General features: G+C 53.5%; 2 protein-coding genes across 2 annotated transcripts in view; one reads left to right on the top strand and one right to left on the bottom strand.

Annotated features, from left to right (window-relative positions):
- fcho1 (FCH and mu domain containing endocytic adaptor 1) overlaps positions 1-9,353 on the top strand; it is a gene marked incomplete at its 5' end in the record, with an annotated part of 13,423 nt that extends 4,070 nt beyond the window's left edge. Inside the window, 16 exon segments of the mRNA XM_067230583.1 lie at positions 695-755; positions 1,485-1,660; positions 1,818-1,842; positions 1,924-1,983; positions 2,665-2,716; positions 3,184-3,302; positions 3,528-4,697; positions 6,175-6,281; positions 6,450-6,627; positions 6,734-6,848; positions 6,933-7,088; positions 7,254-7,386; positions 7,601-7,797; positions 7,966-8,030; positions 8,925-9,092; positions 9,237-9,353. Coding sequence (XP_067086684.1) covers positions 695-755; positions 1,485-1,660; positions 1,818-1,842; positions 1,924-1,983; positions 2,665-2,716; positions 3,184-3,302; positions 3,528-4,697; positions 6,175-6,281; positions 6,450-6,627; positions 6,734-6,848; positions 6,933-7,088; positions 7,254-7,386; positions 7,601-7,797; positions 7,966-8,030; positions 8,925-9,092; positions 9,237-9,265 — 2,811 coding nt within the window.
- An 884-nt stretch (positions 9,354-10,237) lies between these two features.
- Positions 10,238-20,000, bottom strand: part of rfx2 (regulatory factor X, 2 (influences HLA class II expression)) — an 11,916-nt gene continuing 2,153 nt past the window's right edge. Inside the window, 16 exon segments of the mRNA XM_067230218.1 lie at positions 10,238-12,700; positions 12,819-12,861; positions 13,058-13,211; positions 13,575-13,783; positions 13,903-14,052; positions 14,313-14,409; positions 14,498-14,592; positions 14,594-14,654; positions 14,839-14,947; positions 17,142-17,264; positions 17,482-17,566; positions 17,568-17,604; positions 18,105-18,163; positions 18,165-18,237; positions 18,563-18,674; positions 18,677-18,731. Coding sequence (XP_067086319.1) covers positions 12,579-12,700; positions 12,819-12,861; positions 13,058-13,211; positions 13,575-13,783; positions 13,903-14,052; positions 14,313-14,409; positions 14,498-14,592; positions 14,594-14,654; positions 14,839-14,947; positions 17,142-17,264; positions 17,482-17,566; positions 17,568-17,604; positions 18,105-18,163; positions 18,165-18,237; positions 18,563-18,674; positions 18,677-18,731 — 1,584 coding nt within the window. The 3' untranslated portion in view covers positions 10,238-12,578.

Below are 20,000 nucleotides of genomic sequence, written 5' to 3'. Positions count from 1 at the left end.
CCCCCCTCCCCCAACGAAATAGAAATAGACTCGAAAGAGAGAGAGAGGGAGTGTGTGAGGGACGTGGAGTACAGCTAACGTAGTTAGGTAAACAAGAGTGTGTGTGTGAGCAGTCATAAGTGTGACGATGACGAGGCTGTCGGTGTCAGGTTGCCCCGTCTATTTGTGTCCTTCTGAGAAGGGGCTTTGAGGTAGGGTGTGCTGCCAAGACCTCTTCTGACAGACCAGTGTCACATGGGCAACGCTAGCCGCAGCGTAGGAACGCAGCCGGGCTTCTGGGAAAGTGAGTCTAGCCGGGGTCATAGGTCGGCCCTGCTCGGTAGAACCAAGCCAGCGAAGGAAAGGGTGACACTTAAGATACGGATGCTTCTCATGTGCGTTAATAGCTAATAAGTCCTTCCTAAGTCTAACTAACGTCAAGTCTTATTAATGTTTTACAAGTCTTACAAGGTCTTTTTTGCCGTGCGTGCGTGCGTGCGTGTGTGTTGGGAGTCAGTTGGCTGAGCGGTGAGGGAATCGGGCTAGTAATCCGAAGGTTGCCGGTTCGATTCCCGGTCATGCCAACTGACGTTGTGTCCTTGGGCAAGGCACTTCACCCTACTTGCCTCGGGGGGAATGTCCCTGTACTTACTGTAAGTCGCTCTGGATAAGAGCGTCTGCTAAATGACTAAATGTAATGTAAATGTGTTCACAGAACTCCCCCTTGGAGGTAGATGATGAGGGTTTTGTCATCCGAGCAGACTCCAGCCAGAACGATATCCTTTCTGAGGGTCACATGACCCTGTTCTAGATGTTTCCCTGCTCCGCACCTCTCTGACTGGTGGAAACGTCGTGCAGTGGAAGGCTCGTGGTCGAGGCGTAGCGCGTCGGGGAGGAGGGTGTGGACGCGATTCCAAACAAACGAGACTCTCGCTCGTCGCAGATGAAATGTGAAGCTAACAGGAAGAAGGTCTACAGAAGGGGGAGGTCAGAGTGACAGGATGTTGTGGTTAACCGTCCGAGTCACGTGTGGCCTGGATCTTTAAAGCCTTTACAACCCCTGCAGCCAAAGCTGCATGAGGAACTGCATTGCTGAATAATCAGTTCAATGTTCCAAACGGCACAGAGAACTCATTTACAGTGTGCTTCCTCCTGTAACCCTGACTAAGCAGGAAAAGCAATAAAAACCAGATCAAATGTTGACGAACGTCGTGTACATAATCCTCTGTGCTCATCCTCCACTGAGGGGTACACCCCCCAGGAATCCTGCTAGTGGTTGCTGGCAGCAACTCTCTCTCTCTGTCTCTCTCTCTCTGTGTCTCTCTCTCTGTGTCTTTCTCTGTCTCTCTCTCTGTGTCTCTCTCACTGTGTGTGTGTCTCTACCTGTCTCTCTATCTATCTCTCTCTCTCTGTCTCTCTCTCTGTTTCTCTCTCTGTGTTTGTCTCTCTGTATCTCTCTCCCTTTCTTTCTTTGCCTGTGTTCCTTGACTCTCCCGTCCTCTCACGCTGCTCTGAGGACAAGGAGAACAACTTCTACTCGAGCGACTCGGACTTTGACGACGAGGAGCCCAAGAAGTTCCACATCCAGATCCGTCCGGTGGGCGCCCGTGGCAACCCGGTCGCCACGGAGAAGGAGCTGAAGGCCACCGTGGTGGCTCTCACGCTGCCCCCCAACCGAGGGGTAGGGGGGGGTCAAAGGTCATGGGAGGGTCAGGGGGTCATTAGAGGGGTGGGGGTTTAGGCCTAGGGGACAGGGTGTGTTGATGGTTTCAGTCAGGTTGAATTGTTCCCTGCGTAATGAACAAAAATGTATTCCTCTTTTTTTTGCGGTGTTCTAGGTGTCAGTCAAGCGTCATCTCTCTAGTAAGTATGGTTCAGTGTGTGTGTGTGTGTGTCTGTGTGCGCACACTGTCCTCTGACTCCTCCGCTCCCTGTACTCCACAGGAAACTCCAGCACTACCGGGGGACGGTCCGAAGGGGAGGGGGAGGGCGCCCCCCCCAGGGGTAAGTAGTCTCTGCATCCCAGCAGCCTCCCCCACACAGACTGCAGCCCATCCAACTGATAAAAGAGCAACCAGGAAAACCCTTTCAGGGCTCCTCCTGGGCCCCAAAGGCCGTAGCTGGATATCTACATCATGTTATGTAGATGTCCTACCGTTCTCCTTCCTGGGAGAGGTGTGTTTTGTATCAGAGTGTAGAAACCAGCCGAGCGCAGCTGAAGAGAAAAAGTGTTCCGTTCCACCTCCGACTTCTCCTGACCTCGGCTGAATAACTGCCGTCTGTTTATCCCACGCCGGCTCGTCTAAGCGCTGTTTTACCACCGGGGGGATTCACCAAGCGGTGTTTTTCTGGAGATGTAGGAGGCTGAGAGAGGAGGCATGCAGGACTCCGGGGGAGGGGGGGGGAGGGGTGGAAGGAGGGGAGAGGATTAACGATGAGTGCTTGATAAGAAGAGGTGTGTGTGTGTGTGCGTGTGTGTGTGGCGCGCGGAGGCTGGCCAGGGTGGTGTGGCGATTGCAGGGATAATGGCTGGTGTTCGTCACACGGACGCTGATGGAAGCTCCCTCGTCGCTCGGGCCTCCCACCAACACACTCTGACTAATCACATCGCTCACCGATTACCACTGATTGGGGGAGAAGGCCTCGAGTAAAATATCCCTGTGTGTGTGTGTGTGTGTATTACAGAAGGAGAACCCGACGGCCTACGCCGATCCACCTCTAGTCCTGATCACAGCAGGTGGGTGGTGATGACACCCCTCCTCTCTCTCTCCTCTCCTCTCTCTCTGTCTCTCTCCCTGCCTCTCTCTCTCTCTCTCTCTCTGCCTCTCTGTCTCTGTCCCTGCCTCTCTCTCTCTCTGCCTCTCTGTCTCTCTCTCTGTCTCTCTGTCTCTCCCTGCCTCTCTCTCTCTCTCTCTCTCTCTCTCTCTCTCTCTCTGTCTCTCTCTCTGTCTCTCTCTCTGTCTCTCTCCCTGCCTCTCTCTCTGTCTCTCTTTCTCTCTCTTTCTCTTTCTTCTCCATCCCCCCCTCCCCCACATAGCTGTTAGCAGCATGGGGCCAGGCAGATGGAGATGCCTGGAAAGAGGAAACCAGCAGGAGATAGTTGATAACACTGCCTCAGGCACAGCAAGGGCATCGTTATGAGAGCGGATGGCTTTCAGCGCTTCCAAATTGGGCTTAACCTCCCCTCCTATCCTCCATCTCCAGGTTGCGTCAGACTCCAGGTGCAAACAGCCTCTTCGGCCCCTCCTTGGAGTCAACCTTCAAGTCGAACAGCTTCGCCGGCAGAGAGCAGCTGAAGAGAGCTTTGGGAGTCTCGTCTGAATGTGAGCTTACTTCCCCATGAGTCTGCAGTGCAGCCCCTCGACCGCAACGAAAACGCATTCATCAAGCGTGTCGATCGTTTAGAAATCATATTGAATGCGGGTCATGGTGAAAGCACCAGGCAGCAGTATGGGTTTTCGGTTTTGAGGGCGTTTCTTTTTTCCCTGGCGATGGAGCGTCCATTAGTAGTAGTCCTGCGCTCATCCTTCCTGTTTCCTGTCCTGCAGACGCTGCCTTCTCCTCCGACTCCTCCTCCCCTGAGAACGTGGAAGACTCCGGTCTGGACTCGCCTTCCCATCAGCCCATGGGGCCCTCCCCCGAGCCGGCGGGTTGGGCGGCGTGGCCGGCTGCGGCTCACAGCAAGGAGAAACCAGCGCTGGGCAGGCCCACGGACCCCTTCCTCGCCCCTTTCCGGGAGCCCTCCCCCGGACGCAGCCCCCACCCCCTGGACGACCCGGCCAGCGTCTGGGGTGCCGGGCCTCGGTCTCCCCGCGGCCCCCCTGACCCGGAGCCCTCCACCCTGCGCTTCCCTGCCTTCTCCCAGGCCCCTGCCTTCTCCCAGGCCCCTGCCTTCTCCCAGGCCCCTGCCTTCTCCCAGGCCCCGGCCTTCTCCCAGGCCCCTGACTTCTCCCAGGCCCCGGCCTTCTCCCAGGCCCCGGCCTTCTCCCAGGCCCCTGCCTTCTCCCAGGCCCCTGCCTTCTCCCAGGCCCCTGCCCCCTCGGAGATGGAGCCCAGCGTGTGGAACTGCAAGCACATCCCCCCGGAAGACCCCTTCCTGGCTGCCTTCGAGCGGACGGCCCCCCTGGAGACCCCGCCCCACCCCGACGCCTGGGCCCCCCCGCCCCCGCGCCTGTCCCGGGATGGCAGGGGCCTGGAGGCGCGAGGGGGAGACCCCTTCTCCGTCTCCCTCTCCTCCGACAGCAAGACCCTCCCCTCCTCCTCCGCCCTGCGCAGGGACAGGGACAGGAAGCGGGACCGCAGCGTCCCGCCCCCAGACTCTCCTGACGACCCGTTCGCCATCACCATGATTGGCAGTCCCACCCACCAATCGACGCTGGCCGCTGCGGCAGCGGTCCTCCCCCACAGCAGCAGCAGATTAGTCCCTACCTCAAGCTCCGCCCCCGCAGCCCAGCCCAAGAAGGAGCTGGTTCACTGGAACTCAGTCCACAACCCCTTCAGCGAGGGGGGGGCAGCGGGCCCCCAGGCCCCGGGCGGAGGGGGACAGGAGGGGGGCAGGAAGCAGCGGGCCCCCGTCGCGGACAGCGAGCCACGCAGGAACGCCCCGCCTCTCACGAGGCATTCTGGGCCGCAGGAGGACCTGTGCTTCTCTACGGACAAGGACCAGGACTGTCTGGACCTGAACGCACAGCCGGCGTGTAGCAGGAGCTCACACAAAGGTACCATCGCAGAATGGGATTGTGTTTGGGTCAGATGGCTGGGCGGTTAGGGCATCAAGCTTATTAATCGTAAGGTTGCCGGGTTGATTCCCGGCCGTGCAAAATGAAGTTCTGCCTTTGGGCAAGGCAATTCACCCTTCGTCCCCCTGTACTTACTGTAAGTCGCTCTGGATAATAGAATCTGCTAAATGACTAAATGTAAATTTGTGGCGGTAGGCAGGGGTGGAGCCAGATGTAAAAATGTGGGGCTCAGCCCAAACATTTGTCCTAGTATCGGTTATATGTGAGTGTAGATAGGGACTTCAACAAGTAATGCGAGCCAGAAATGTATTTGCATTAATTTGAGTGCTAAATAGTTATTGGAGCTTTACGTAATATAAACGTTACGTAGGACTATTTATATCTTTGCCGAATGTATTTACATTTATTCATTTAGCAGACACTTTTATCCAAAGCGACTTCCAAGAGAGAGCTTTACAAAAGTGCATAGCTCAATGGATCATAAACAACGAGATAGCCCCAAAAACATTGTGGGTAGCCAAAACATGAAGCATACATTGTGATAAGCAAATAAGTGCCAATGGGTAGAACCAGAAGTGCATGTTGTTAAACAAATTACAATTAAACAACGTGATCCTCGAAAGTGCTCAGAGTGTACCTGGAAGAAAGCAAGCAACAATAATATAATTCAGAGGGGGTTTTAATCGCCATGAAAGTTTGCACAGACAAGGAATTTACTTTGGCAGGAAGGTGCATACATTCAACATATAAGAATAAGTCTTAACTAAGTGGTGTAAGTTTAAACAAGTCTAACTATGCTAAAGGTACAAAGTTACTAATTAATACTAAGGGGAAAGGTATGTAAAATAAGTATTAAGTATAAAATGTCTAATGTACTAGGGGTGGGGGAAAAAATAGATTCACATATGAAGCGCGATTCAGTCTTCTAGTGATTCACATCGATTCAATTGTTTTTAATTTTTTATAGGGGAAATTAAACTCTTGTAGAAAGTAACTTTGCAGGAACCCTCTGTGGCTCAGTGGGTAAGCATGTGTACCATTGAGTCTACTGCCAAACGCGGTATCCCTGGTTCAAATCTTGCTCACACAAATTGATTAATCATTTAACTGATATCAATTAAGTAATGTATACTTTTTCCAAGTATATAGAAGGGGCACCCCGTGGTATAGTGCTTTGAGAACAAGAGTCTAAACCAAAAGGGAGTCTTCCTCCCTCCATTCTTTACCTGTCACACTTCAATTAACTGTCCAATACAGCATGTCAAACACAATCCACAACTCGATAAACTGAGGGAAATAACCACACAACAACTTGTCTTTAAGTTTTTTTTGTCCGTTTTGTGATTTTTTCTTTATTAAGGAAAAGCATAATTGCTACAAAAACGCTCTAGGCTTTCCTCTTGCTGTCTACTTCCTGTTTCTTATCTGTGCTGTCCACTTCCTGTTTTCCTGTCAGGCTCCAAGCACAACTTCAGGCAGGACAGCGCTGAGCTGCTGGTGGCTGCTCCTCCCAGAACCAGCCGGGCCAAGAGGTCGTCCGGGCGACTGAGCGGCTGTGAGAGGGTGAGTTGCCCCGGGAAACGCCCGGGGAGACGCCCAGGCTGGTCTCGTTCCAAGCTGCTTGGCCTGCCCACGCATGCCAAGAACCTCCCAGGCATCATGCTAACTCTGAGGATGTGTGTGTGTGGATAGACCTCATCCTGTTGACCTCTGCTTCTCTCTGGGCTCCAGTCTAGGTCTGTGTGCTCCTCCCCCCTCCCGGAGCCCAGCCCCCCCCTCACCACCTCCTCCTCCTCCTCCTCCTCCAGCCCCAGTGAGTGGGGGGCTCAGCCCCGCGCCCCCAGCCCCGCCCGGGGGGGCCAGCCCTCACCCCTGCCCTACCAGCCCCAGGAACACCCCCGGAGCCACTGTGAGTCTTAAAAATAGCAACGCTTATCCTCGAGGCATGGGATTCTCTTTGGTTGAGCTGCGTTTCAGATGTGGCCGCATAATTGACTTGACTACGTTACCCACAGTGCACCTGTCTCGCGGGCCGAGCCCCATCTCCCTGAGTACCCAGGAGGCCTGGCCTGTGGCTGCGGCCATCACAGAGTACATCAACGCTTACTTCAAGGGTGGACAGCACAACCGGTCAGTCTGGCCTACAAACATGGATATCGGTGAAGTAAGCTTCTTGACACGCCTGTTAAAACGTGTGTGTGTGTGTGTGTCCAGCTGTCTGGTGAAGATAACAGGAGACCTTACCATGTCCTTCCCTGCCGGAATCACTCGCATCTTCACTGCCAACCCCAACGCCCCCGTGCTCAGCTTCCGATTGGTCAACATCTCTCGATTGGACCACTTCTTGCCCAATCAGAAACTGCTCTATAGGTAAAACCCTCCCTCCTTCCTACCTATCTACCCCCCATTCCCTACCTACACCCTCCTACCTACCCTCCAACCTTCCTACCTCCTCCCCCTACCCACCCACCCACCCTCCGTGCACGTCGATAGTTACATCCTAGTGCTGATGGTTGTGTGTGCGGTTCTGCCCAGCGACCCGTCCCAGAGTGACCCAGACTCCAGGGACTTCTGGTTCAACATGCCGGCCCTGAACGTGTACCTGCAGAGGGAGGCGGAGCTCAACCCGCAGGCCTCCTACTACAACGTGGCCGTTCTCAAGTACCAGGTGAGGCACGGTGTGCGTGGTCCTATTTCATACAACAAGTCTTTCCAAACGGCAACAGGCTATTTCTAACCCGTTGCCTTACTCATCACTCTCTCTCTGTCCTCAAAACTCTTCTTTCCTTACTGTCACCTCTTGTTTCTTCCTTTCCTCTTTTGTTTCCTTCCTCCCTATATTCCTAATACTCTCTGTCCCTCTCTCTCTCTCTCTCCCCCAGTCCTCCTCCCAGGACCCCGGCCGCGCCCCCCTCCTGCTGTCTGCAGAGTGCCAGCGCAGTGGCACCGTCACGCGGGTGTCCCTGGACTACCACTGCTGCCCGGCCACCGCCCCCTCCACCCAGCTCACCTCCGTCCAGGTGCTGCTGCCCCTCGACCACACCGCCACTGACCTGCAGTGCCAGCCGCCCGCGTCATGGTGAGGAGGGGAGGGAGAGAGAGGAGGGATGGGGGAGAGAGAGGGAGAGAGAGAGGTGGAAGGAATAGACAGACTGAGTGGAACCAGGCGGGTAAAGGCAGAGGGTGTGGAGAGGGAGGAGGGCTGTCTGGCACACGGTCATCACGGTTCCTTCGTTTGTTTTCTCAGGAACGCAGAGGAGAGACGTCTGCTGTGGAAGCTCCCCAACATCTCCCCCACCAACCACAGCAAAGGTCCTGCTGGCTGCCCAGCTGGCACACTGCTAGTGTGTCTGTCTGTCTGCTAGTGTCTGTCTGTCTGTCTGTCTGCCTGCTAGTGTCTGTCTGTCTGTCTGCTAGTGTCTGTCTGTCTGTCTGCTAGTGTCTGTCTGTCTGCCTGCTAGTGTCTGTCTGTCTGTCTGTCTGCTAGTGTCTGTCTGTCTGCCTGCTAGTGTCTGTCTGTCTGTCTGCTAGTGTCTGTCTGTCTGTCTGCTAGTGTCTGTCGGCCTGCTATTGTATGTCTGTCTGTCTGCTAGTGTCTGTCTGTCTGCCTGCTAGTGTGTCTGTCTGCTTATGTCTGTCTATTTCAGTCCGTCTGCCTGCCTTCAACCCATATCATTCATACCTACGATCATAGAAATGTGGACTAGGAATATATTGTTAAATGGAGAAGGTCTGGTGATTATACTCCGCCCTCGACCCATTCTCCCTTTTATCCGCCGTCTCTGCAAGAGAATTATTATCATGGGGTTTAGCATATGAAAGCAGCTTGTGTGTGGGGCTGGAGGAGGGGGAAGGTGGTGATATTGTCACTAGGATGATCCAGTAGAGTTCCCTCAGGTGGGACTGGAGATGGCCCTAGAACTGGGCTATTAATAGCCACCACTGATGAGTTTCAGGGACATGGAAGAAATAACTTGTTTTGACCTTTTCTGTCTCTGAGAGGTACTAGTGGTTTACACTGAAGGTTACAACTCTGATCTTGTCCTACCCAAACATCTACAATGACCCACCGGTCTAATTGGATTGAATATATACAGAAACAAGACTAATTTGAACCAATATATATATATACAGGGATATACTCACAGGGTGCTTGTGTGAGAAGGGGGGGTATCTAAACAGTGTGTCTCTGCTTCCTGGTTCCAGGCTCTGGGACTCTGTGTGCCAGCTGGCAGTGCCTGGAGGCTCCCCGCGGCCCTGCACCCAGCCTGGCGGTCCAGTTTGTGGGCTCTGGAGCCTCTCTGTCGGGCATGGACGTGGAGCTGGTGGGCAGCCGCTACCGGATGTCTCTGGTCAAGAAGAGATTTGCCACAGGTAATGCCACGGCCCCCCCCCCCCCCTCGCCATCTGTTGCCCGGGCCTAGTTGGATGACACGGGGGGGACGTTTTGCGGTGTTTAGAGGCTGCTGTGGAAAGTATTGGTTTTGTAATGTGTGTGTGTGTGTGTGTTCTGGACAGGGAAGTACATGGCGGGCTGCTCGTTGTGAAGCAGGACGGAGAGTTGGAGCACAGACCATCTTTGGGACGTCCCGGAGAGATACTGCACTTAGAATCCTCTTGAACTGGAAACTGGAGGTAGAGGGAGAGAGGTAGAGGGAGCGAGGGAGGTGGAGGTAGAGGGAGAGGGAGGGAGGTAGAGGGAGGAAGGTGGAGGGAGGGAGAGGGAGGAAGGTGGAGGGAGGGAGGTGGAGGTAGAGGGAGGGAGGTGGAGGGAGGTGGAGGTAGAGGGAGGGAGGTGGAGGTAGAGGGAGGGAGGTAGAGAGAGGAAGGTGGAGGGAGGGAGAGGGAGGAAGGTGGAGGGAGGGAGGTGGAGGTAGAGGGAGGGAGGTGGAGGGAGGTGGAGGTAGAGGGAGGGAGGTGGAGGTAGAGGGAGGGTGGGTGGTAGAGGGAGGGAGGTGGAGGTAGAGGGAGGGGGGTAGAGGGAGGGTGGGTTAGGGTTAGGGAGGGGATGGGCAGACCAGTCTGGGATGAGGCACCCCTCTCCCTCACTCCTGTCCTTCTCTTGTCCTCCTGGGAGAATGTGCACTTACTTGTGATGGGAGTCCTGTCTTCTATCATGGACCAAGGCCTTGCCTTCCTTTTGTATCTTCTAGCTCTGCATTGTACAAATCCTCGTGCTTTTCCTGGGGAATGTCCCCTTTGTACTGCTTCTGGTTAAGTTAAGTGTTCTGTGTGCCTTTTGTATGAAGAGTTTGAAAACTGGATGTAAAAAGCTGGTTCTACTGAAGGAAAAAAGTTTTAATAAGTATATATATATACTACTTTGTGTTTTGAACAGAATTTGCCATGGAAACTTGAATAGAATTTTGTAAATACAGAAAATATCTGAAGGGGAAACACTGACCGACTGAATCCTTAGTGAACAGTTTTAGATGTTTCAGTTTGTTTCACCAAGACCGAAATGTTAGTGCGACTGGCATTTCATCTGGCGTTGATAATTGGTAAATAAACATACTCGCTCAAAAGAAAATGGCTTACACCAATTTATTACACATGACCAGTACAAAATACAGTTGAACTATGCAGTTTGTTACAGACCATTGTCTGCCCTTAGGCTAGGTAAAGTGTAGTCAAGAACAGGTTTAAAAATACATAAAAATAAGGGTTCGATATACTTGTAAGGAGAACCAGATCTAGTTCAATAAAAAATAATCCTCAGCCAAAAGTCTAAACAGCATTACAAAAACATTACAAAGTACACATAGAAATTACTTTCCCATAGCACTTAAAAGGCAAATTACTGTGACAGGCACAAGTTACAAAAGCCTTGAAAAGGACCGAAGCTTAGGAATCGTATAGCTACTACAAACTCAGACGGGAACTATGTGAGGGGGGTGAGAAAGGGGGAAATCAAGAAAACATTTGAACACAAAAGATCATGTCAATTAAAATCATTTATATCTGTCGATAAATAGAAATGAGTTTTTTTTTTTTCTCCACGTGAACAGGTGGACCGATGCTTCCATAGCTTACTGGAGTGCTCACACACACACACACACACACACACACACACACACACACACACACACACACACACCGAAACATGACAGACCTGCATCATCTACACAAGTCCCAGCAACTACATCAACATCAGTAGGTTCTCTCTCTGACAGAACCTAAACGGTACCATACCAGGGAGGAAAAAGGGGGTGGAGCCAAAGGCCAGAAAAAGAACACAATCTCAACAACATATCCATAAAAATGTTAAATCCCATGAAGAAGAACAGTTGGTGTCACACTAGGCTCCTCCCGGCTGAGCCTATCCATGTCATCAGAACGAGGGGGGCAAAAGCTTCCACAGCTTTTAGCATTTTCATACATCGTGGAGAGCATACTATTAAGAGGGGGGGGGGGGGGGGGGGTTCCTGCGCTCCAGATGTGCGCTGGTGAGGTGACCTCATGGTCTTGGCTCACGCAGTGCCTGTGCCTGTGCTGAACAGGCCTTGGGAGGGGGGGGGGTCTGCTAAGGGTTTGGGCTTTTCACAAGGTCCAACGCTCTCTCGCGTTTGGTTAAATAGAATCTGTCGTATTCTATCCCATGAGGGGTTCCACTGGGCCCCGTGTGGGCTGGGCGTGAGGCTCCGACACAGAACAGCCCAACTTACTCTTCCAGTTAATCGAAGTGGTAGGTCCTGAATAAACTAGTAGGTGCCTGTATGCACACAGCCAACTGACATCTCACTTTTTTTCTTTTTCTTTTCTTTTTTTTTTGTTTGTTAAATTAAATGTCTCTATTGTAAGTCTCTATACATAGATTCATCTGGTGTGACGTCAACCTTTTGGGTGAGGAACGAAGCACCCAAATTCAACTGACAAAATCAATCAACGGCATTCTGGAAATCTTTCAATCAAGGGTGGAACAGTATCCTAAAACGGTTATCATTTGGCTGCAAAGGCTTGATACCTATATTTACATGAGGGAAGTGACTTGAAATGGGGGCGGGAATGGGATGGGAGGAAGGGGGGGGGGGGGTTACAGAGGCTGTACTGTAGTCTGGTTGCCTGCCTGGAGCAGAGTCAGTTAACTAATGAGGTCACTAATTACCTGCTGTGGCCGTGAGACTCAGAACCTTCAGTAACAGCCCCTACTGACACAACCTTCAGTAACAGCCCCTACTGACAGAACTGATAGGGGGTAATTTGGGTTGGATGTGGGGGGGTGAGTGGGTCGGATGGGAGGGTCCTTTGGGTCAGTGGGTTGCATCGACGTGCATTTCGCTGCAAGCTGCAGCAGAGGCAACATGTACACCTGACAGCTTTTTATTTTTATCTGTTTTTTTTATTTTTATGATCTTTTTTTTTAAAGGTGCTTCGAATGTCTGAGGTTCTGGAACGATACATTCACACTGCGGTGGAGGCACAGCTGAGCTAGACATCGGTAGTGGTGCTTGAACACTTATCTAAGGCACTCAAATGACACTATGGCACGGCTATCAAAGGAACTAAATTCGAAACACGCACACCAATCGTACAGAAGTTACATTTATCCGACGCGGGTACGGCACAAAGTCATTCTTATTCACAGTTGCAAACGAACATGAAAGGAAAATCTGAAACGGTTACCCCTGTCAGGTAAAACTCCTCCTTTTATCCTCCAGCAGAAACACGCCCTCTTTTTAAATACACTCTGTAGCTAAGGAGGGCTGGCATAGGCTGCAGCTCTTCTCTATATACACACACTGTGCTAGGCTGTGCTAGGCTGTGCTGGGCAGGACCACCCCCTAAACCCAGGATCCCAGGACCCCCGTGAGCCGGGCCAGGCGGCCTGGTGACCTCCTGACCTCTCCTGAAGGCCTGCTCTCAGATCTCCTGCAGCGAGTGGTTGATCTCGATCCGCTCCCTCTTCACGGCCGGCTCGTTGGGGCCCCTGGACACGTCGGCGTCGCTGCCCATGTCGCTCATGTCGTCGGAGAAGGAGGGGTCTGCGGGCACAGGGACGACACGGCTCAATGTGATTGGACGGCATATCTCAATTGACGTGTGGTGTGTGTGTGTGGGGGTGAAGGAGGGAGGGAAGGAGGGAAGGAGGGAGGGGATTACCTTTATCCATGAGAGATGGCATCATGGAGGTCAGGTCACTGAACTGAGAGTGAGAAGAGAGGGGGAGTGTGTTAGCATTAAGCTGGGGGACATCCACCTGGCTGGTGAGGAGATACTACGGTTCTTTATAAACACGCTGGCAGCAAAACATACAGGTGGCTGCAGTCTGATGCAAATCAAGTCGATTTTCCACTTCGGAGGAACGGAATTAGACACACACACACACACCCCCCCCTCACCTCTCCCATGACGGCAATGGGCGTCTCCCCGGTTGCCTGGGCGACGCGGTGCTCCACCAGGTAGAACATGTACTCGTCGTAGAGCAGGCGGATCAGGTGGAAGGAGCCGAAGCTGGCCGCGCTGCGCAGGGTCAGGTCCCTGATCACCATGGAGCTGTGGGGGAGGGAGGGGGAGAGAGGGGGAGAGAGAGAGGGGGAATGAGAGAGAGAGAGAGAGAGGGGGAGAATGAGATGGGGGAGAGAGAGGGGGATGAGAGAGAGAGGGGGAATGAGAGAGAGAGAGATGGGGGGAGAATGAGATGGGGGAGTGTGAGGGGGAGATGGGGGAGAGAGAGGGAGAGGCAGGGAAACATTGAAGTAAAACTACATCACGGCGGCATGCATAGCACACGTACAAGCAAGACAAGTCAGACCGCTACATCTCCTGACAAAGTCAAATTTCTTCCGAACCCACACGAGCCACTACGGGTCGGAAGCTGGACCGACCCCTGGGTGAGGAGGCGAGGGAGGGGGGTACCTGTAGAAGGACCACTTGAGCAGGAACTGCCGGGCGGCCCTGGGGAAACTGGGGCTGCCCTCGTGGGGCTTGAGGACCTGGTTGACCACGTTGTCCAGCCAGGAGGCCCACTGGTCCAGGGAGCTCTGCTGCTGCAGCGTCACCTTGAAGTCCTGCTCCAGCCTCTGCACCACGCTCTCGTCACACTGGCACACCCAGGACGCCTGCTCCTGGAGGGGGGGGAACACACACACACAGAGGCTGAGGGCACGTCTCGGCACACACAAACACACACACACACAGCGCTGACGTAGTCAAAACGGCCTCAGCCCCCGGCGCCTTTGCTTACCTGCACGTTGGCAAAGTCGACGCGGTTCAGGTCGCTGAGCATCTGGTTGATCTGGGAGGTGTTCTGGAGGACGGCCCGAGCCGCCTGGGCCAGGTGGTTCAGAGACGTGTACCTGCGCAGGGTCTGGGCGAACGCGCTCACTACCGCCGCCTACAGGACACAAGGGGGGGGAGATGGTTTAGTGGATGGTTCAAATCCAGCCCTGTACGTCTCTTGGTCTGCTACATGAATTCAAGGTATCATAGTACCGTTATTTTGTTGCTACAAATAAATCATCGACAGTAAGTAAAACGAACTATATACGATCAAGGTTTCCATGTTCTGTGTAGCACTGGTCATCATGTGACTACAGGACACAGGGTCAGGGTGTGGTGGGCAGGGGGGGGGAGCAGCGGGCTGGGGTCACCCACCTTGGTGCGGACGATCTCCTGGGGGAAGTCGTTCATGGCGGTGGTCAGCCAGCCCTCCAGGCTCTTAGCGAAGTTTCGGATGGCTGGGTCAGAGTGCCTGGAAACCGGACAGTCGGGGAAGGAGGTTACCATGGGAGAGGGGGCCGTGCGACACAGAAGAGAAGGGGGAGGGGCGGGGTACTCACTGGGGACCAGGACGCAGCACGTCGGGGATGAGGATCTCCACCAGGGCCTGGTACAGGACGTGGTCACAGCCTCTCATCCAGAGCCTCACTGGCTCGTAACTTGCACAGGGCCACCAGCTTCTCCCTGGGGATCACCCCGTCCATGTCCACGTCACTGCGCACACACACACACACACACACAACACACACACACAGTTAGCCACTTGCCTTCACACTAACTGTTCACTGACTGTACTTGAACATGAAAAAAAAAAAAAAAAACTATTTAATACTTAGTCTAGTATTTGATTCAAATCTATTCTTTCAACTGATTCAAATGGCCGGTATCTGGAGTCTGACCTGCTGGGATGGTGGTGGAGCCGTCACTAGATGGCGCTGTTGAATACCAGAAGGTCTGCCAAAGCTTCTCAATGTAGTGGAACTGGAGGTTCATCACCACATCCAGGTAGCCTGTGTGAGGAGAGAGAGAGAGAGAGAGAGAGAGAGAGAGAGAGAGAGAGAGAGAGAGAGAGAGAGAGAGAGAGAGAGAGAGAGAGAGAGCGAGGGGAGGGGAGAGAGAGGGGAGGGGAGAGAGAGGGGAGGGGAGGGAGAGGAGGGGAGAGAGGGAGGGGAGAGAGGGGAGGGCAAAACACACAGAGCTGAGCCCATAGCAACCAGACACACAACAAAGTTTGTGCTGCAGCCCTCGCCCTAGCTCTCAGCTGAATGAACCAGTCAGCTCCAGACTCTCTCCCCCCCCCCCACCCCACCGCTGAACCAGCTAGAAACTCACTACAAACAATAGAAAACTAATTACTGTACCTTCAGAATGAACCTGATGTCAGTGCACTAAATTACCGAAACTGATTAGTAGTTTGAAGTTCTTAAAATCAACCCACACCTGACCCAGAAACGGGCGAGTTTCCCCTCGTGTCACGTGACTTCCCTTGTCTTTCCTGTTCAGATGCATGAGGACACGTCTTAGAAAGCAGAGCGCGTTTACACAACTCACAACGCCGAGCCTCGCAAAAGCTAGCCCTGAGGGGGGGGGGGGGACTAGCTACACTTCAAAAACAAAAGGCTCTGAGGGAGATAATGGGGGTACAGGAGAGGATTAAAAAAGGAACAGCCCTGTACTGTGGGCAGAAGTGAGTCTTTAGAGTGTGTGTGTGTTAGTCTGTCAGAGTGTGTGTTCGTATCCCAGTACAGTGTCTCTATTCAGGCTGATTCACACCATGCCCAGAGATTCTCCTTCTGGCAGGACACGCACGCTGGATCCAGTTACAGAGTGGGGGTAGGCTTTCCTTCCAATCACATGATATGTTTTTGCTTCCTCTCCAAGGATCGCCATGGCAACCTTGTTTACCGTTGCCCACGTTAACGGCTCAAACACTCCCAACTCCAAAACAACAAAAAAAGAAGAGAAAAAGAAAGAAGAAAAAAAAAGAGAAAGGGAGAATTCCCCGGCTCCTACAAACAAGCCAACCACACAGGAAAAACCGCACGCCTTAAAAACACAGGCTGGAGGTCTGTCTAGAAACTTCCCTCACCGACACAGACCCCCCCCCACACACACACAGACAGACCCCCCCCACACACACACACTCGCTGCCATCATAGCTCTCAATGATTTATTCCACCCAGTTTTTATTAGCCATTTACCCATTTATATTTTACAGCGGTGGCCTAATGGTGTGGTTGATAGCAGGATATTTGGTTTCTTATCTAAACCTTGACATTAATGAATGGAGCACTAGGACCCAATGTGGGTGGATCTGTATAGGACAGGTGGCGGAGACACTGCCTGTACAAATCAATATCCAGAAATAGAGTCCTGATAATCCACACGTTCAAATGAAAGCAGGGTGGAGAAAGCCCTGGCCTCCTCGAACATCCATCTCTCCTCTCTTTTCCAAATCTCCCCTCGTTACTTTGATTCACGTGGTAGATTTCAATGACTGTCAATAAAGCCTGCGTCAGCGCGGTTAACATATCTCTTTTCGGGGGGGGGGGGGGTCTTCCAGGGGTGCAGACGGCCCACAAAACAGTCAAACCGGGAGTGCACGGGGCCGGGAGAAGCGGCGGCAGACAAAGGCAGGAGCCGGTGTGGCCGTGCACAGACAAGCCGGCACAAAGCCCGGCAGGGGGGCCGCCACAAAGACACCAAGATGTCCGCCCCGGCGAGCTGAAAGGTTAATTGGCATGTCTTGAAAGCTGCGCGGAGATGAAAGGGGCCGGGGAACAAAAGCGGCGCGGCGCGGCTGACCAGGGGGAGGGCAGGGGTAATATGATAAAAAAAACACCACTCCGCGGTTTTAATGAAGCTTATTTGTGGCCGCGCCCTCCTCACTCCTTCTCTCTCTCCCTCTCTCCGCACACACACACACACGTGTCTGGAAAGCATCCCCCCCCCCCCAACTAACCAACACACACACACATCTTTAATTCAATATCCCCCCTCCCCAAGCATCTCACCCAGGGAGTGTTATTCATCCACCTCATCCATCACTGACTAAGGAGCTACTCTGGCGCTAACTCTGAAATGCCACATCCCCCCCTATATCGTCTCCTGGTCCAGGCAGGGGCTGCTGGCATGAGAGGACACCTGGCGAGAGCAGCGGTGCGGGCCGCAGGCACGTCGTCCTGGGGCTGGCAGGCAGGGGACCTACCTCACAGTGGTCCCTGTACAGGTTCTGCAGCTTCTTCACGTCGTTCATGTTGATGCGCTCGGGCAGAGGAAGAGAGCCCAGGTCCGGGCTGGGGAACGGGGGCAGGACGTGGGTCACATCTGCACGCACACACACACACACACACACACACACGCAGGCGTCAGTACACGCTCGTCCCGGCACGCACGATCCACGACGGAGCACCTCTTGGGAACGCGCCCGGAGATGTCTTGAATGTAAGGAATGCCTCGCGGGCATCTCGAATGTCTCTTATGAGACGCCTTGAGGTATCTGGTGGTGGCCGGGTGTGAGGGGAGGGGGGGGGGGGTTCCTCACCGATGTACTGCTGGTGGTGCTGGCTCTGGGCAGCCACGGACTGCTCCGGGGTGCTGGCCGAGTGCTGGGAGCCCCCGGAGAGGGCCGTCCGCCATGCCGTCCACCTTCTGCAGGGGCTTGAACCTGCGGAGAGGGGAGAGGGCAGCACAGCTATGTTGGGTGGGGCTGGGAAGAACTAAAGGATGGCTGGGGAGGGGAGGGGGAGAGGTGCATAATAAGCAGTGGAGGGAGGGGAGGAAAGGAGGGAGGGTGGAGATGAGAGGCAGGTGCGACAGGTTACATGTGGGACACAGTCAGGACGGCTCGGAGCAAAGTGTTTACAAGTTCTGCTGGCCGAGGGCCTTCGAGGGCTCCTCGCATTCAAACGTTCAAATGGGGGAAATGGACCGAAGCTGGTTGACGACCCTGAGGTCATGTGATGGAGACAGAGGCCAGAGGAGGGGAGGGGAGAGAGAGAGATGGAGGAGAGAGAGAGAGAGGGAGAGAGATGGAGGAGAGAGAGAGAGAGATGGAGGAGAGAGAGAGAGATGGAGGAGAGAGAGAGAGAGAGAGAGAGAGAGAGAGAGAGAGAGAGAGAGAGAGAGAGAGAGAGAGAGAGAGAGAGAGAGAGAGAGAGATCTCACCTCTGTTTCTGGTGGACAGGTTGCTGCCTCATGGCCATGTACTGGGAGTCTTCCTGCAGCCCTGTTGAGCGGGGAGTCTGGCTTCAGCCTGATCCCATAATAGTGGTACTTAGAGTTGCCTCTGGAGGAGAGAGAAAGGTTGGGAGTAAGTGAGACACAGGAGAAACCAGGTCTAATCATCACCACCATCAGCAATCCATTGTTTTTGTCCTTCTCAGCTATCACCTCCTCCCTTTCCTCCTCCACCTCCCCCATTATCTCCCTCCACTTCCACCCTCTCCTCTGCCTCCACCCTCCTCCTACCCCTCCTCTCCCTCCACCTCCTCCCTCTCCACCTCCCTCTCCTCTCCCTCCACCTCCTCCCTCTCCACCTCCTCCATCTCCTCTCCCTCCACCTCCCTCTCCTCCACCTCCCTCTCCCTCTCCTCCTCCTCCACCTCCTCCTACCGGGTGCCCAGCGTCGTGTCCTCAGCCCCATGAAGACCGAACGGATGAGCTTCCCGAAGGAGGCGGCGTTGACCGGGTCCAGCTTCTGCTCCTGGCAGTGCCGCAGGTAGTGGTTGTACAGGAGCTCCGGGGCAGGCTCACCCCCTCTGCAGTCTCATAGTTGTCCAGCAGCCACTGCAACTACACACACACACACACGGGGGAGAGAAGGGGGCACGGTTACACGCAAGGGGCGAGCTAAGTAGAACGTTCACTGCAGAGGGAGAAAGGGAGAGGAATCGAGAGGGAAAGAGAGAGAGAGAGAAAGGAGGGAGGAATATACAAGGCGGTCCCACTCACATTATCACATCAAAAGACAACTGACAAACTCATGAATACATGCACCATTCATCAAATCACCTGTTTTGCTCGTCAACGTTAAATGTAGCCGACTTCCTTTGGATACAATTTAGCGGTATGCTCCCCTGCACTAATAGGATGATATACTGTTTGTGTTCACGTCAGAAGTAGTGCAAGTTCAATTGAATGAAAATGTGAAATATAAAAGAGTGTACAATTATGATATGATAATATTCGTTACAGCCTAAACCTTAGCCTCTTTCTACCCATTAAAGCTGAAATCCCATCTGCCCGTCGACGAGCTCTGGGCCGCAGCAGAGATAAGGGCCTCTTGATTTCCAGTTTAAATAACCTCCCGGCTGCTTCTCTCCTGCCAGTTATCCCAGGTAACCATCAGGCCTGACAGGGGCCGACAGATCTGGAGGACCGGTTATGGCTGTCAGGAGGGGGAGAGAGAGGACAGGGGTGGAGATGGTGGGGAGGTCAGGGGAGGTCAAAATCTGGGACAGAGAGGGAAACCTTGAACAACCCCCCCCCCCCCCCCCCTCCACTCATATTAGCTAGTCTGTTCTGGAGCCAGAAATCAAGAGTGAAGTAGCCCTCAATCTCATTTACATTAAATTATCAGATGATAATAGATGCTTGTCTACTCTCCTCCTCCTCCTCCTCCTCCCCCCCGCTCCCCACCCCGATAAGAGAAGCTACATTACAAAGCATCAGATGGAGAGACTGGAGTGTTTCTGGACAGGAGAGACTGGAGTGTTTCTGGACAGGAGAGACTGGAGTGTTTCTGGACAGGAGAGGCTGGAGTGTTTCTGGACAGGAGAGGGCTGGAGTGTTTCTGGACAGGAGAGACTGGAGTGTTTCTGGAAGGAGAGACTGGAGTGTTTCTGGACAGGTGAGAGAACCGACCCTGAAGCGAGGGGCCACACTGTCGGTTTTTACCCTCTGACCAGAGAGCATTTCAGTTTGAAACGGTTAGATGCATGCAAGTTCACACAAGGGCTTAGCAAGGCAAGCGAGTTACCCAATCCAAACTTGGGGCGACAGGTGACGGCATGTCTACCTATGAGGAGGCGGTCCTGTGCCATCGCGGGCTAGGGGTCAGGT

Source organism: Osmerus mordax, chromosome 27, assembly GCF_038355195.1.
Source record: "Osmerus mordax isolate fOsmMor3 chromosome 27, fOsmMor3.pri, whole genome shotgun sequence".
NCBI lineage: Eukaryota > Metazoa > Chordata > Actinopteri > Osmeriformes > Osmeridae > Osmerus > Osmerus mordax.
Note: the sequence above shows the minus strand (reverse complement) of the source record. Positions and strands in the feature narration are given on the sequence as shown.